This window comes from Thermobia domestica, chromosome 11 (assembly GCF_964235325.1).
Source record: "Thermobia domestica chromosome 11, izTheDome1.hap1.1, whole genome shotgun sequence".
Lineage (NCBI taxonomy): Eukaryota > Metazoa > Arthropoda > Insecta > Zygentoma > Lepismatidae > Thermobia > Thermobia domestica.
In genome coordinates, this window is record NC_137464.1 from 238,334,241 (window position 1) to 238,353,012 (window position 18,772).

The 18,772-nt window shown below is 34.2% G+C and overlaps 1 protein-coding gene across 1 annotated transcript in view; it reads right to left on the bottom strand.

Moving 5' to 3' along the window:
• Positions 1–243: 243 nt before the first annotated feature.
• LOC145663785 (innexin inx2-like) overlaps positions 244–18,772 on the bottom strand; it is a 28,346-nt gene continuing 9,817 nt past the window's right edge. Inside the window, exon 2 of the mRNA XM_081729870.1 lies at positions 244–2,150. Within this exon, the coding sequence (XP_081585996.1) occupies positions 1,028–2,149 (1,122 nt within the window). The 5' untranslated portion in view covers position 2,150 and the 3' untranslated portion in view covers positions 244–1,027. The remainder of the gene's footprint in view (positions 2,151–18,772) is intronic.

Sequence of the window (18,772 nt, forward strand, 5' to 3'; positions counted from 1 at the left end):
ACCAAAAACATTTTTTAAAAATCGTTTTGGAATTCTTTTTAGCAAAATAATAATCTTCAATCGTTAGAAAAATCCTCAGATTTTAATTCAATTGTCGTCCAACTTTATGCTTTAGGCCACATGGAGGCATCCGGGGTGTTCGAAAATTTTCGAGTGGCATTGTACCTAGATATATATATATATATATATAAATTTAAAAATGTAATGGTCCAGTTTATAATATTTGGCAATAGTGTAGTTTATGTAATTTTTATTGTGTCGTTTGAAAATAATAGATGAATAAATGATTAGCTCAACAAAAAATGTTACAATAATAAACATATCTTTTGATACCATTTTTCTTTAGGAATTGTAGCATTGTATCACAAAATTTCATGAATGTAAAATATACAAACCAACTAACAATGTTTCTCATACTTGCTACATTTCAACATATACATTTCGTACGAATTACATATTTTCATTACTCTTTATATGTATATAAACATTCTATTTCCACGAGTTCATCAATATGATATTTTCTTTAAAAAAACATTTCTTACACAATTTTGTGAAAAGAATATAATTTTTTTCAAGACCAAACAAATTTTGGTTCATCGTTTGACAATTACTGATTTTTTTCCATTAAGACAGCATGAATACAATTTTCTGATTATTAATAGTAAAGAGACAAAACGTATACATATATAATTGAAAAAATATGATTTAAAAGTTGTTAGTAAAATCTAAAATCTACCAAGTGTTATAGCAAAAATACGCCACTGAGATTATATATTATTAGTAGGTTAGTAAACAACATGAAAGCAAATTTCGTAGAGGTTTTTTTTCTTTTCTTTTCTTTTTTTTACAGTTATCCACCTGTAATTACTAAGCTCGGATATACCTTCTTACAGTAATATAAAGCAAAACTCTGTAAAAAAAAATATGAAAAAGAAATAATGAGAACTCTTGTATCTTCTAATTAAGAGCAGAAATTAAATATCTTTCTTATTCTCCAGAGCAAGATTTCGGAGTGGAATCCTGGGGATCACTTTTCTTGTTTTTTCTTCTCTTGTTCCTTTGCTCTATCGTATTTGCTTTCCATCATAGGTACTTGTTCCTTGAATCTGGCACACTTCTGTTCCAACTCATCAACGGTGTAGAAAGTATCAGTGGTGCTCGGTGTGACTGGAAGTTCTACTTCCCTCAAATCTTCTTGGTTGTCCTGTCTTTTTGGAGAAACTAAGTTGACATCATTCTTTTCCTCCAGATTCAAGATGGGTTTCAGCAGCATACTGTCGTCTCTGTGTGGTGTAAATCGTACTTTTCCTAGACCCTGATGTAACCAAATAGCAGCTATTATATTATACAGCAACTCAGCAGCGGAGATCACAGCTAGAAAACAGAACCAGATCCATATTAGTATGACGATTGTCTCGTTGAAGGCGTTGATTGGAATGTTGCACACAACCTCATTCTTCACCCCACACTTCTCCAGGGTACATTTAATTAATTCTGGAAAAGTTTCGACCAGGGCGTCGCTTCTCTTCCATTGCGGTATTGTGAGAAGAATCAACAATTGAAATCCGTAACTCGTAAAACCATATCCAAGGGACCAATTCATCAGGTATAAACACAGTATGATAGTTGCCATATTGACAGTCTGGCAAATAAGAAGCCGAGAGTGGCTCTTGAAGAAAATAGGAGATACATATGGAGTATTCGCTCTGCGTGTGCTTAGACATAAACGAGTTTTAACTTGTACGACCATCTTCCTTTTGGATGTAAAAATACAATAAGGTAAGAAGAACAAAACAGCTGCAATTATTGAGATGAGTGGAATCAAACGATAGTAGACATCATATGTTTCCTTGTGATCAACGTGTGTGTAGTTCTCTGGAAGCTGAAACGACGAAATAAGCCAACATTCCTTATCAATTTGGTCTTCAGATGTCAAATTTCCATTTGGCATACAGTGAATTGGATTTCCCAAGTATTGGATACCGGCCTCAAGGACGCCAAATAAAACGAGAAATATAGGTGTAAGGACGAAATGCGACATGAAGACCCAATCTCTAGTGAAGGCATCTTTGAACGAGTGTCGATGCAATGCATTCTTCAACGAGTCAAACTTCTTTCTGATGTAACCATAAAGCAGACTACTTGTCATCCTGCAAATTGAGAAATAATATATAATTATGCAATATATAATTACATTGTACATTTACAACTATTAATAACTAAAATAAATTATTATGATTTTTAAAAATCATCTATATATATAAAATTGAAAATCACTATGTTTGTGACTAAATATCCTGAACTGCCCGACCGATCTCGATCAAATTTGTAACATGGATGAGGTTCAAGGCTGGACTGGTTTTAGGCTATTCACTTTGATGGTAGAACTGAGGGCTTGGGGAGGGAGAGGGGGTATAAGAAATAAATAAAACTTAATAACTCCTGAACCACTCCGAGACGATAATCCAGCTCTAGCCAAATTTTATGAAGGGTAACCGATGTAATAGAGTTTATAGCTGCACTGATGCTTTCCTGACGATCACTCAGGCTTCTGAGTAGTATAGATACATAGGACTAGGTTTACCAGATCTTTAGGAACGTATTAATGCAGCTATAAACCCTATTAGATCGGTTACGCTTCATAATATTTGACTAGAGCTGGATTATCGTCTCGATTGTTCCCACGTAATAGATGGCACGCACATCGCTTGTTTGTGATTTCAATGAACACCACCGAAAACTTTTAGAGTTGATGTAACTACTGCTAAAGTTCGAGCACAATAATGGTTAAAGTTATTAGCCTTTTTTTTATTTCAGGGACTGTTTCCGTGCTGATCCCGTATAATAGTAGCAATAGAACATTCGTATGTCACTGTGCAAAATTTCATCACTGAATGACGTCTGGAAAAAGAGTTAAATTAAGGTTACGAGATTTAAGGACGCGGTTGGACAATTATAAATTAAAGAAAAAAGTGTAATGAAAATTCAGTAGAAGATTATGGTGCTTATTTTAAGCCTAATGAAAATTCAGTAGAAGATTATGGTGCTTATTTTAAGCCTAGATTATACAGCAGTGGATGGAAACAGGAATGGTGACAGGACTAATATCGAAGCATTTAAAGACATTCATTAGTAGGGTGGAGCGAAAATATCAACTTTTCGAGTATCGAATTATAATAGGGCTTAAAAATTGCTTATTCGCATGCTAATCAATGGAAAAATAACGAAACAATTCACACTTTGGATCTTCAGTTCGCGCAAACGGCCTATAATTTGAAAAAAAAAATGAAAAAAAAATTGAAATTTGAAAAAATTTGAAAAAAAAAAAATTTGAAAAAAAAAATTACAGTAAACACCAAAATTCACCTTTTCGCAAGCAGGCACGTAGCCAGGATTTCTTGAAAAGGAAGGGGTCCATGACATGAAATACTGTGGTCATCACACCAGGGGCTCGATCATTCTAAACTATTGTACTGGAACAAATATTGGTTCGTTTAGCCAGGATTCCGTAACGGGGAGGGGGGCGTGATATGAAATTCTGAAGGCCCAGGAACCCGATCAATCTAAACTACTTTACTATCAACAGACAGTATATTGGTTTGTTAGGACAATAAAATGAGGATATGTTGGTAAGTATTTTAATAACAAACTGTGAAGAAATCTCGAGTAAAATAATAAAAGAAACGTATTGAAAAAGATTTTATAATATTTTTACGAGGCGTCCTTCCTCTGTTCATTCAAATATAACAATTTTCCTTTCATTATGACCTCAACTATTATGAAAAAATACATATTCACTATTATAAAAAGTACATACTCAATAATGTCTTGTAAAATATTTTACAATATCTGCGTTCTTTTCTCTGTTGAATCAAATGTTAACAGAACTTTCTTTCCACATAAATTTTTGTTTCTATTATTCCATCAACTACTGTCTGTTCCAAATGAAGGTTAAAGGAGCAGTAGAATTATTATTATTATTATTATTATTATTATTATTATTATTATTATTATTATTATTATTATTATTATTATTATTATTATTATTATTATTATTATTGGAATAACATGTTTGATACTGCAAGGACGCGATGACGAAAAATTATGATAAAAAATGTCTACGTTATTACACAGCGGCACTATGCCTTCGGAAGCTTGAAATCTCCCTGGCCAGTAGCAGAAATTCTGAGAATTTAGTAGCTTTTCTAGAAATTTCAAATTCCCTGACTTTTCCAGGATATCTGTCTCACCTCGCCACCATGTATTGCAAGTAATACAAATCTTCTCGTAAGAAAGAGTAACCAAAAGCTTCCTGTAGCTTTTTGTTTTTAACGCTGATTCTTCTTTTTCTAATTTCATTTTGTTTCATCCTTCCTCAATTTTTTTCATTTCTTGTCTCGAAGGAGGGGCCGGAGTCCCCGTGATCCCCCCCTTGGCTGCGTGCCTGTAGCAAGGATATACATACTACTTTTCTTTCCATTTCTATAGCATCTAAATACTTTATTTTAGTTGTGTGAGGCCATGTTTGTTAATTCGTTAATGTGGGTGATTTTATATATTTAATTTTCATAATGATTTTGCAGCTCTTCGTCCATTTCTCAACGCTTTTTTTTTTTCTTTAAATGACCCAGAACTCACCACGATGAGGTGACTGCAATTCGAATTCCACACACACCCTATCCAAGTCTCCTGTTAATTAAGGTGTGCTAAATTATGTTGATTTAGTCAAGAATGTTGTCTTAAATTCAGATTTTTTAAAATTAAATTTTGGCGTTGTGAGTCTTGAGAAGAAAACTTGATCTAAAATAGCTATCTCTGTTTTCTTGTCCGCACACTTTTCCCACAGATTGTGTGGAAAGTTTCACTGATAATATGCAAAAAAAAAAAAAAAAAAAAGTAGCAGTGTCATGAGTGGACCACGTGACGGACCTTGGATTGTATTTTTCCCAATTAATATAGAAACAGGAAGTACATTAGTTCTCTACCACTTCCGGTTTTAGTAGATAAATTAGTGTTCTTTTTCTTCTAATTCCCTTTTCCCAGTTAGCTGGGGATCAGCTTCTCGAATCGCTGTCCTCCAACTCTTTCTAACTTATCTCCTATTCGTAATGACACCGAGACTGCATTATATCCTTAGTAAAACTATCTTCCCACTTCTTCTTTGGAAGGCCTCGTGCTCATTTCTCATTCATTTCTATAGCATCTACTCGGTGAGCTACGAATTCTAAATAACTATTTCTTACATTTCCAAACCATCTCAATTTACTTTCTTGCAGTTTTTCTACTATTGGTCTCACCATGGGCGTGCCAGCCGGGGAGGATAAGGGGGACGCGTCCCACCAGAAATTTTCTAGGAGGGGATTGTTCACCCCCAGAAAATTGTATAGCAGGAATTCTTCCCCAAATATATCGGCAAAAATGATGAAATACTGGAATGGGAACGTCGATTGTCAATTAATAATTCCTGGAATTGAAAGGAATTACAGTTTCATTGAAGAAAATTCTGTAACAATTACCAGGGTATATAGACGAAGTACAGAAAGTAACGACACCGTATTAGCTACGTCGAAAACCACCATAAAGCGTGCACACATTCATTTGCAGTATTAAAATGCTACGATTATATGCTTGTGGTCAAGAAAAGTTTATATGTTTGTGGCAAATTATTATCTCGGAAACTACAAGCTCTGGAAAGATGCCGTTTTCACTGATCGATTGCAAATTTTGTGAAGATTGTTGAGTTATAATTGAATATATTTTTTAAATGGGCGTTATTTCTTTATTACATTTTTTAGGAGTAAAGGAAGTATTGAACATTTAAAAAGTAAAGCATCATATCTCAACAAGTTATATATTCCAACACCGCACATTTGTATACGAGGTTAGTATATCTCTCTGGCATTTGTTTCATGGCCAAATGATAATTAAATACGAAGCATAACTATTTCTCCAGTGTAAGATGAATCTTTATTGTTTGGAGTGTTTGGCCCAATGAACACCATATAGCCTATCACTGACAATATAATTAATTGTGTGTGTGAGCTAGTATCTTTATGATGTTGCGTGTGATAAGTTTTATCACACTTAATTCTGGATATAAAAAAAGAAAGAAAGAAAGAGAAATCATGTTATCCTAGAGGTTATGTTAAACTTCCGAACACTCGGCATTTACAACGCCTCTAGAGGAAAACTTTAGAACTACTGAGTTTCGAATGAGCTGCGGGTTACCTAAGCGGCCATTCGGAACGAAATGTAGAACTGGGCACATCGAAATTATACTGGTTCTATAACATATATTTAAATTCAATCGGAATACGGTAATTCATTGAAAGATCAAGTGATTTAATATCCGAGTTAGCTAAAAGTGTTAAAGTTCTCTTGAAGTTAATCAAGTGTTATATAATATTATAATTTATATACATCTGTAATTGGTGTCTAATTGTGTGATTATTAAATGGAATTCAGAGGCAATATTGTGAAATACTCCTCCTGGCTGGTATTTAACAAGGCATAATAGTGATATAGTCTAATGGTGAGTGTTATACTTTTTCAATTTAAATACTAGTAATTTATTCAATTTATATCACATTGGGAGATATAATTAATTGTTCTAAATTCTTATTGAATTTAAGGAGGAATTCAAAATCTATTAGTTATCCACGATTTATTATATTATTGTAGTAATTAAATAGTGTCAGTTAATGTATCTTTCTGACCTACTTGAACACGTGTTGACTTGTATAAAAGGAGAATTTACTCAAAGATATTTCATAGCTGTTAATAATCTTCAATTGTTTCAATATTTAATCTGTATTTTCGATACATTTTCGATAGATCATTTTTTTTTGTTTTTTTTTCTAAATAAAATAAAAGATAATTTACTGATTTTCCGTTAAAAAGAACCTGATATTGAATTACCTATAAAATGGTATAATTCTAATGCAGTTCGTAAGAGCATTATTAATATATTTGAATTTAATGCTAAATTTATTCAGATTCATAATCTTTAGCTAAAGATTTGATAATACACCAGTTAATTTCTATTGATAGAGAAAATAGGTCTAACAACTCTAACCCCTCAAATATTTTATATAGTTGTCCTGGATCTAATATCCAGCGGCCCAGAACGGCGTCCATCGAGGCACGTTACAAACATTTCGTTCCGAATCCTAATTCTTCTTTAAGAAGAAAAGTAGGCGTTAAAATAGAGGGGTTGGTATGTTCAAATGTTCAAATGCTGAATTAGATGGAAAGTATAATAGTAAGTTATGTTATGTAGGTGAAACTCTTTTGATCGCCCTGTATATATTTAATAAGGAAATAACAAATTTAAAATTTAAGGTCAATGAATGTAAAGAGTCTATCGCTTATCCTAAAGAAAGGTAGTTCATACAGACATTACTTTGTTTTAAGAATAATAATTTTCTTTAGCCTCTTTATTTTCTCGGAAAATATGGGCGAAAAAAATCAGTCGCAGTTGGTATTAAATGGATTTGAAAATGGAAATGCAGGGGTAGTCATTCCTCCCAATGCTAGGCTGCGGTGGGATCTTTCTTATTTAGAAACAGAAAGTGAGTCAAGGTCAAGGCATTCCTCGTCAGTAGATGAAAACAGTGAAACACGTGATTTATGTTCGAACGCTAGTGACATAACAAGCAAGCTAGCTGGAATAGGTGTGTCACGTGAAAGCTCACAACAGCTTTTGTCTGTAGAAAGTGATAGTGGAGGAAGTCTTGTTACCAATCCGTTTATTGACCTGGAGGTTACAGCTAATAGAAAAGAAAACTACGAAAATGAAAGTAAGAATCCTTTTGTAATTGACAATTTGTATGAAGCTACCAATTTAAATACTGGGAGAAATCCCTTAATAAACAGTTTTATGCCTTTCCATATTAGGGCTGATAAATTAAATAGTAGTATTACAGCTAACTTATTTAATGAGAAAATCCAATCAATACCCAGTACCGATGGAACAAATGATCTTAATTTATTTCAATTTCTATTAGCAGTACATAAAATTATGAAATTAAAAATTTTTCCAGTCGAGTCAGTTTTAGTTGCTGCGTTAAGTAAAGCGCAAGGGAGGTTGAATCAAGAATTGCTTACTTTGTATGAAATGTCACATGACTGGAGTTTTATTTCTAATTATTTGTTTACTAAATTAGTTACACCTTTAGGAAAGCGAGAACTCTTAAATTGGTATGTAAGAGTAATACAGAAGCCTAGAGAAAATATACTAGATTTTGTAAACAATATATGCGATGCATATGAAATATGTTATGGTACTGTGAATGGGAATAACTCTAGTGAATTAATTAGTTTAATAATGGATAGGATGCAGCCGCAAATAAGGTTTGATATTTATAAGTACCGATACCCAGTGTCTATGGAAAATCTTAGGGGAGACATTATTGAGTATGAGAAACATCAGCGAAACTTAGAATCGTATAATGCACTGGTGAGAAACTCTGATACTAGTGAAACTCGGAAAAAGAAAATTGAGTGCTATTTTTGTGGCGGACAGCATCGTGTTGCTAACTGTAGGGCTCACAAACAATATCTAGTGAATAAGCAGTTAGTGAAAATGAATATGAACTTAAACTCGGACGGACGCTTTGCAGATCTTAGTGACCGGTTAGAGGGAACTACTCAGATGAGGGGGTCGGAAGATCAAACCCGGAGCATTCATAGTGGTGTTAGTGCCTCCAATAAACAATTACCCTTTACTTTAAATAATAATGAAAGACGCTTTGCAGGTAATCGGTCAAAGTTGGGGTGGTCCGAGAAACAAAAAAGTGAAAGTAATGATGAAGTGTTGACTCTTATGAAGAGATTCTAATTCTAATTGAAGTAATAGATTCTAAATAGTAGATTCTAATTGAAAGTACGCAATTCTTAGTGTGTCTTTTCATTTTAAACAGCTACCGCTTTGTGAAAGATTTACAACTTGGTTCCAAGGTAAAAATATTTCGAATTTGACTTAGTACTTATCAAAAGTTTCATGCTCAGTTTCAAATATTTCTGCCTTGAGATTTTATCTTTAGTCTTCCAAGAAAGCGGTAGCTGCAAATAAAAAAATGTCGCTTTCTAAGTGTATAAAAAGATTCCTTTCCCTCTACACTTATAGCATTACAAAGAGGAAAGAGAAAATGTGGAATGATATTTTTTAAAATTTAATATACCGACTCTTGCTATATCGGATTCATGTAAAAAATACCACATTATTGTGCCAACCTGGACAATCGATGGAAGACTTACAACACTGTTTAGCTTCGGAAATATAACTCAAAACCTGCCTAAAAAGACCTTTTTCTTCGTGCGGGTAACGTAGGTCTCTTTGCGTGTTCTTTCTAATGTATTGTTGAACTTCGTCAACTGGACTATGTACAAGTGCGCCACTGTTTATGAAAGGAGATGTTTTGCAGCGTGTTTTCTCCAACAGTAACGTTATTTATACAGCTGTGTTTATGTGTGTTACTGTGAATATAACGTTGATATGAAGTTTTTCATCTCTTGTTTCTGTTTAGTGCTGTTTTATTGTTTGAAATGGATCAATTTGTCATAAGAAAAAGAAAAAAAAGACAGCACGTGGGCAAAGCAGTGCCATTGTTGAAGAAAAGAAGAGAAAATATAATTCAAATGATAGTTCAGCTGATGGACTACAACCTGAAACTGACAATGGAAATTCAAATCTTGTATCGGTCACCATCACCATCAGTGTCTATAGAAGAAACCTCTCAATCTCCACGTCTAGCAAGTGGTTCAGATTTTCTCCACCCTTCAAACCTTTCAAAACCCAATTAGACTTCAGTGTTATGTACAAATTTTCCACAACAGTCTCTGAAGAGTCGAACATTGAAATTTGTGCCAAATTGGTTCCTTCCGTGGCTGCACATCGATCCAACCAAAGTTAAAGTCATTTTCTGTTTTTACTGTATGGACATCTTTAAAAACATTAAAAAAAACTCTTACTAAAATCATGGAAGACGCTTTCTACTGTAGGATTTTGCAACTGGAAGAAGGCTAAAGAGAAATTAAGTATACACGAAACTTCAGAATGCCATAAACTGGTTGTACTAGCGTATGCCAAATTATTGAATTGAAATCCGGAGAAATAGTTACACTCCGGAGAAATAGCTACACGCAGAGGAAAAATCCAGTAGAAAACCAGCTAAACAGACAAGTTTTAGATGAACAACTGAAAGCCAGGATATTCCTGGGAAAAATGTAATCTCAAGTATGTGTTATCTTGCAAGACAAGGACTCGCATTTAGAGAACTCCCGGTTCGGTAATTTATTTCAGTTGATGAGCCTTTGCTCTGAAGATTTTCCACAATTGAAGAGCCGGATAAAGAGAAACATGAAGAGGTGTAATTTCATGGATGTTAAAATCCAGAACGAAATCTCGAAACCATGGGCCAAGAAATTGTTTTTTATATATGTAACAAAATCAAATCTCAAAACCCTCTTCTGTTCTCTTTCGTGTCTGATGGTTCCCGTGATGTGAATGGCGAAGAACATTTAAGTATTTGTGCCAGGTGAGTTGATGCGGATCTCTGTTCTCATGAAAGTTTTCTTGTGTTCTACAGTATATCAAAAGACTACTGGTGAGTTTATAGCTACAGTTATTCTTGATGAGATGGTGAGACTCCAGATTTCCATTGTTCAACTCAGTGGATAAGTTTATGATGGCTCTGGAAATACGAGTGATGGCTTTGGAATCAGCGTTCCATCTATTATATGTAAACATCAACTTCTTGCCTTATACGTACATTGTGGAGCTCACAGTACTAAACTTGTAATTTTGTAGTGTGTCAGAAGTAGTGAGAAACTCTGCAGTGGGTGCACGAACTATGAGTACTGTTTTCACAGTCACTTTCACTGAGGTCACGATTTCTGCTCTAATCGAAGCTAATACTTGTGGTCTCGCCTTAAACATTGTAAACATTAAATATTTGTGTACCACTAGGTGAATTGTAGACTTAGTCTAATAACGGGAGTTGTTACCTTTTCCAGCCCGATAACAACATTTGGAATCACTAACTTTTTATAATCATAAATCTATTATTAATTCATGCAGTTTCACCATGTAATCATAACACTCTTCTTTTGGGTCAATCTCATAATTTGGTACGTCTACTTACTCGCGGTGAAGCAAAACAGAGGATCTAGGACGTGGCATCATTGCAACAGAAAATACTGTGAACATATGTTTTTCCAACACACAAAAAAATTCGGGCTGAAAAGGGTTAACATTATGAAAAAATTCTCTCTAAGTTGCAAAAGATGAAGACTGACGGAATTGTTAACACATCTTCAGGATCAGCAGCTGGGCTTTTGCTGCTTTTTGAAGAAGGATCTACGTTTCTTGGTCCCATATGGCTATAGATATTATCAGAGGTTGTAGCTTTTTTAACAAAACACTTAAAGATTAAATTTCAGTGTCAAAATAGGAAACAATACAAATCATAAATGAAAACATGAACTTAAATGATACGCTTAGTCACTGATCATAAGTTCATTGTACTATCACGAAACCTACAAATTAATATCATCGCCCTGGAAATCCCATTAATTGTAATAAATATTGTCAACAGTACTATAAATAGGATTTTTTTGTGTCGCTGGAATAGAACCTGTTATCACCATTCGTAGGATATATCTATTCTAAATTGCGGCACTTTAGTTCATGTTATGTGACATTTTGAAAATTAAGGGGGGTGCAATGACATCAGACTTTCTTTAAATTTGATCCACAATGTTGTGTGAAGGGTACTGTCTCTCCCAGAAAATTTTTGGTGGGCACGCCTATAGTCTCACCTCTAAAGTTCTGCGGATCCTCGATTACTCCTTCCCTCAAAGGACATCCTTGGGACGCCTATATATGTTAGAAGTATGTGTGTCACTCTTAGTACTATCTGTGTGACAGTTAGTAGTATGAGTGTTACTGTTAGAAGTGTATGTGTTAATGTTAATAATATGTGCGTTACTTTTAGAAGCATGTGCATCATTGGTAGAAGTATGCGTGTCAATGTAAGAAGTATGTGTGTTACTTTTAGAAGTATGTGTGTCACTGTTAGAAGTACATGTGTCACAGTTTGTAGTATATGTGTCACTGTAAGAAGTATGTGTTACTGTTAGAAGTATGTGCGTTATTGGTACACACAGAACTACAAGTGCATCATAGGAAATCTGAAACATTTAAGTGCATCAAATGGCACGTTAATATGTATAAATTTTGTTTCTGTCACTGACGCGCAGCATTTTCAACCCGAGAGAACGATCGAAAATAAAAACGGGTCATTTGAGACATGTAAATGCATTGTGGTGTAAGATTACTCGATTGATGCAGATTTTTACATGGTAGCGTCACCTGTTGTGTTTTATTTGAAGCTAGTCTCCAGTACTTGCTGCGCATGCTCGACTGGTTTTCGTGTTGTTATGGAGCGAATTCTGACTTGTTATTGTGTGTGTTCATTTGTTTAGTGCTAACTGCTAAGAAAAACGGAGATAAGTGTATATCAAAATACGATATTACTGCGTTAGGTAGTGGAAGTATGTAGTTATTAAGAAAAGTGTCGTTAGCAAAACAAAAATAGCAACAAGAAAAGAGATAAAGACATAAGGGATCCTCAGAAGGAACTCGTTTTCTGCACAAATCCACAAAGGAGTGAAGAAATATTTAGGTTAACTACAGTATACATGTTCAAAGGAAACTCACTTGTTTGTTATTCATTTCCAAGGGGTGAAAAAAATCACTTGAAAAAAATCATCGGATCAACACATCAGTAATTCGTGACGAGTGTATGCTAGTGACTCATACTACCAATTTACATAAAATTACGTATGATTTCGAAAATAATTTCAGTTTTGAAACAAAAATGGTGCTGGCTGCTCGGTTGTCATTAAAAATATCTAATGTATGCGTGAACTCCGGAGCGCTATTATTATTATTATTATTATTATTATTATTATTATTATTATTATTATTATTATTATTATTAATAATAATAATAATAATAATAATAATAATAATAATATTCTTATTAGGTGAAAGCTGATTACTTAGGAGAAAACTTCATTTAGCTCGCATAAGTTGGTAGTCCTGCACTAAGGGCGGCGATCCTAGGGGGGTTAGTGGCCTGGGAGCCCCAAAGTTGAAATGGCCCTCTAATGAGGGGGCCCAAATTGCTAAGTTGAAGCAGGTTCTCCTATTTCTACAGTACATGGTCATTCGTTTTTCCCTTCTTCTAATGCATATCTTCCATAGGGTCCCCCAAAGCTACACAGAAAACGGCGTCCTTGTCCTACACATACCAAGAGTAGAGTACGTGAGGTCACACATGGTCACGTAATTGTGATGTTTAAGGTTAGAGTATCGGGCCAAAAGCCCCGATTTCCTGATATTGAAGTACATATTGACAAAACACGGTATGCCTACTAGTGAGCAGGAAATAAATTGAAGGTTAAAAATAGTAGCACGGCATTAATCCTTATATATATCGTATATGTTTATACGTTAGGATAGTATTTTCATTATTCGATTTAAAATGTACTAATAAAGCTTTTTTTTTTTTTTTCTAGCGTAGAAGCATTGTAGAACACGTTACGTATGGTTTCACGCCTTTCTGGGTCGAGACATAGGGTGTGATGGCGTCATAACTTAAAACAAAAGAATTTTTTGTTAGGCCCACTTTTATTATTTTTTGGGTCACTTACTTTTGCACCTATTAAGATTGAAAATTTTCACACACATTCAGTGCACCCCTTAATATTTTTTAAATTTTTAGATCTCTACATTAACAGAGGGGCAGTCCAGGGGTGCAAGAATGTAATAATAATAATAATAATAATAATAATAATAATAATAATAATAATAATAATAATAATAATAAATTTTAACGCAAATTCCCTTTTTCTCGATTTTCCCTCTCAGATACCCGACGGAGACATGCGAATTGTACCATTTCAAGGGCTGTTCTATTCTAAAGAGAATGAAAAAATGAAATGAAATCTTTGAGTTTTACGTCCCACGGGTATGCCGGTTAGGCTAAAGGAGACGGTGATGATGAGTAATGAATGAAATGGTGGAATGAAGAAAGTGGGAGGAAACGGGAGAACCCCGAGAAAACCCACGCACACGGTGTTTGTCCACCACAAAGTTCACTTGGCGGGGGCTGGGATCGAACCCGGGACCCCAAGCACCAGAGGTGAACGCTCTACCACTGAGCCACCGCGGCCCCCTCTAAAGAGAATGAGGTATGAACCATGATCCTAGTATCAATAAGGATATCTTAGAAAAATTTTAATAGATCCTGTTTGAAACGGGAATTTATGGTACTGTGGGCATATTATTTTTTGGCGGGCTCACTTTTGCACCTAGAAGATTGATATTTTACACATACATTCAGTGTACTCCTTAGTATTCTGCAGATATATTTCAGATGTCTGCGTTGCAACTAGTTGTGTTCAAACGGGTAAAAAGGAAAAAGAGGGATATTTTTAATAAATCCCTTTTTCACGATTTTCCGGCCTCAGATGCATGATGAAAACATGTGAATGGTAACGTTAGAAAGTACTTTCCATTCTGAAGAGAATGAGGTACGAACCATGATCCTAGGGTAAATAGGGAAGGCTTAGAAAATTTCCCGTTTTATGCGGAAATTTGGGGTATTGTGGGGATATTTGTAGCACATATGTTAATATTTTTTACCTTACTTTTCTAAATAGAAGCTTGAAATTTTGAGACATATTCACTACGCCTTTAACATTTTTCAGTTGATTTTGAGATCTGTGTGTTAACATGGTGCTTATAAAAAAGAGATATTTTTAACAAAATTCCCATTTTTTGCGATTTTTCCAGCCTCAGATACATGACGGAAACATATGAGTGGCACCGTTTGAAAGACTGTTCTATTCTGAAGAGAATGAGGTATAAAACATGACCCTAAGATGTCTCAGAAAATTTTTATATTACATCCGAATCTTTTTGAGTCATCTGGGCCACTGTGGGGATGTTCTTAGTTCATTGGTAAATTTTTCTCCCATCCTTACTATTCAAGATAGAAGCTTGAAATTTGGTACACACGTTTCGTACACCACTTAGTATTTTTCATTTGATTTTGAGATCTGTGTCTTATCCCAAAATAGAAAAAAAGGATTTTTTCCACCAAAAGCCTTATTTTCCCTCAAACTTTCCGTCTCAGGGACATGATAGGGAAATGTGAATGGTACCGTTTGAACACAGCGTATAATAAGAAAAGGAAATTTCAAATGTAATTTCTGGCAACACTATCAGGTTAACTTTTTAGAGGTTAACAGGATTTTCCACTAGTGTTATGTTCTTCCAATGATTTCAATTTGATTATGAGATTTAAACTGACTGTTACTTCTTTTTAATTAAAATTCAGAGTTTCATGAATGGGAAACGAAAGAAATATGACTCAGCATGTCAAAAGGCTACTGACGATGTGTTAGAAAAAACAAGAAACACACCCACTGCAAAACATGCTACATGCTAAACCAGTAACGTCTTAGTTACTGTTCCATTCTCAGTTTTTTTGTAATAGAACATGCGTCGTGCACTTATGTAACATCCTAAATTACTGAGAAAGTAACCCTGATAGCGAAATTATGATTTCAGATTTGAATTTAACGTGGTGAATTACTATGGACCTACAGACTTTTATCCCAGAAATATAACTTTTTTTGGAACATTGTAATTATACATCACAAAAACAGTTTTCATATTTTTGTACCTAATTCGAAACGTCCACATATTTGTCCGTTTGCAAAATATATCTTTATAATTAAACACAGAAAAATGTAAGTGAACAATTCTTTCAGATGATTTTAAAATGAAACTTTGGGTATCTTCCCGTTTCGCCTTGTGCCTGTTTTCATTACTTCAGGCTATGATGCTAAGATAGTGTATGCTAATTTGATTGTAAGGCACAGGAATTCCCGTTTGCCCTTTCCATTTCGCCCTACACCAGCGAAGGGAATTTTCAAATTATGATAGGGAAATTTAGTGTCATTTTGGAAAACATTTGTAAGGCTAGTAGTATTTACGTTTGAATGAACAGAACAGCTTATAATTAAAGCAAGTATTCAGAATACTGTGTTATTTGCGTCACTGTTTAAAAAATTGCTCATGGAGCCTTGTATTTGTACCTCACTATGAAGAAGAGAGCAGCGGAAGAACGAACATCAACAATTACTAAGACATATAGGTAAGTATATATAATAGTTGTAATAAGATATAAGTAATTTTGACACTGAAGCTTCTCTGCATGTTTCTAATATTTATTCTTGCAACTTCTCCAAAAGTTATTTTAGAACTTTAGATGTGGAACTTTTCTTAAATGGCATTCTAGCTAGCACACAAATACATAGTCCATTTTTTTTTATTTATAGTGTAACACAATTAACCGGTTGTAGTTAAGCAATATTCCGTCTGTCTTTACTTTCTCGAGTGAAAGTATGACATTTTTTGTTGTTGTTGATGTTTAAAATTAATTTATTTTCTTCTCTCCAGGAAGATGATTGCTAAAGGAAATTACTGTATTGAAACTGCATCTGTTGTCCCTATTTTTGGTGCCCTCAAACACTCTCTACATAACGTACGAGCATGAACGGGGCACCATTACCGCAAAAAGTGAGTAAATTGAAGGTGGAAGGATCATGGAGCGAAACGCACGACGGCAAAAACTTTTATTTGTGGATGTAGGCGTTGATATCAGTAGAATTCTTGTAAGTTATATTTTAGTAATCAAGAAAATAGTTCGTCATTTCCTACTTTTTTCTTCTTGCGTTTTTTTAATCGTGAAAATCTGATATGACAATAGTAATAGAAGTAAGAATATCAATATAAACAATTTTCTTTAGAATGTCTGTGTTATTTATTCTAGTTTTTCTATCTTCAACAGGTTTTCGGTACTGTTGGAATTTTGGAGATTCTGTGTCAGTGCGACAGGATTTAATGGATGGGACACTTAACACTGAACCTTGCTTTTTCTCCCAAATGTATACCCTGCACTGCACGGAAAATATTTCGGCCAGGTATTTGTTCTCCTCTTCTGCATATTTCCCAGTAAAAAGCAAGACACATATGTAAGATTACTGGAGGTAATCAGGGAAGAAGCTGAGAAATTTGGACTGCGTTTCAAATTGAAAGAAGTTTTAATTGATCTTGAGAAAGTAGCAATCAATGCTGTAAATAAAGTACTTCCTGGTTAAAATCAGAAGATGTTCCTTCCACTTCTCTCAGTCTGTATTGAGGAAGGTTCAGCAGTTAGAACTTTCTCAATTGTACAAAGAGAACACTGAAGTGAAAAGATGGATTCAACATGCAGCAGCCTACATCTGGTACCAACTTCCCATTTAGATATAGTGTTTTTAAGTTTGCAAGAAGATGCGCCTGACGTTCTATGTAAGGGGGAGTTCCATGATTATCTTATAGACACTTGGCTGGATGATGGTGACACGTTATTTTCTCTGTAAGTATGTTTTCTTTCTTATATAAATAGATGGCATTTAGTGCAAGTTTTTTTTTTTAAATATAATTAAGCTATTCCGAGCACTCTACAGTAAAGATTTTTATTTCATTAACACCTCATGTAAAGCGAAATATAAATTTTCTTGCGACGTGCATGTATTGAAGATTCTGCATCCACTGATTTGTAAATTATCAAAAGAACACATTCTTTTGATTTACAAAAGAAATAAATTAGGTTCACCCAAAATTTTGCTATCAACTTTCCAACGTAGATTCTTCTGCAATCCTTTGAATTTTTAATGTGCTAATGATGTATTTTTATCTATTTGCAGTGACTTGTGGAATCACTTCGAAAACTATCAAGAACGAACAACTAACAATGCAGGAGAGTGGCGCGTCGAATTACGAAGAAAGGCATCAAGGGATCACTTAGACATACGTTCTTTCATTAAATTAATGAAAGATAAGCAACCTGAAAATGAAAGACTGTGAGTACTTCTTCAAGTGGGTTATCGGGAAACACTTAGAAAGCTAAAGTAGAGACGGTTTGACGATAGGATTCACCGCCTAAAAGATAGACTTAAGAACAGTGAAATTGATGTAATTTCATATATTGATGCTGTTTCGTATATCCACATAGAAACTTGGTATGCTATTTCGGGTGTGATAATAAAATTTATATTCTTGTAAGATATTTTAGTTTAATTTGTCTGGAATAGAAGAGACGTTGCAATTGAGAATAAGATAAATTCCTCTTTGTTACAGAAATAGAATGAAAATTCCCTTGTATGTTATAAGGTCAAGCAGGAAAAGACCAAAAGGAAATTCCCCTTCCGCCTTTATCGGTTGCATGTCAAATGTTTTGAGGGCATAAGGCGAAACGGGAAAAGGCCAATCGGACATAAATTAGTATACTAAAATACATACATATAAAAAGCGATAGAAAGATTCAGAGAACATAAAAATACAAAGTTTGATTTACAATACAAAATAGAATCTGAGTTGGTAGTTTCTACTTTTTTTCACTCTGTAAAGTTTTTTAACATTGACCCAAGTTCTTTTATTTTACCAAAGATAATTTGGTGTTTTAGCTTTAGTGAAAATGGCAAAACTGCCCTTGTAGAGCAACCTGTAAAACAAAAAGCTATGTATTAAATATAATAAATTGAGTTCTTTTCCTTTTTTGACTTATAAGATATACTATTTGAAGGCCTTATGTTTTTAACTATTTTCTCATAATTGTTGGAACGTAGTTTAGATGGGTCTCATAAATTG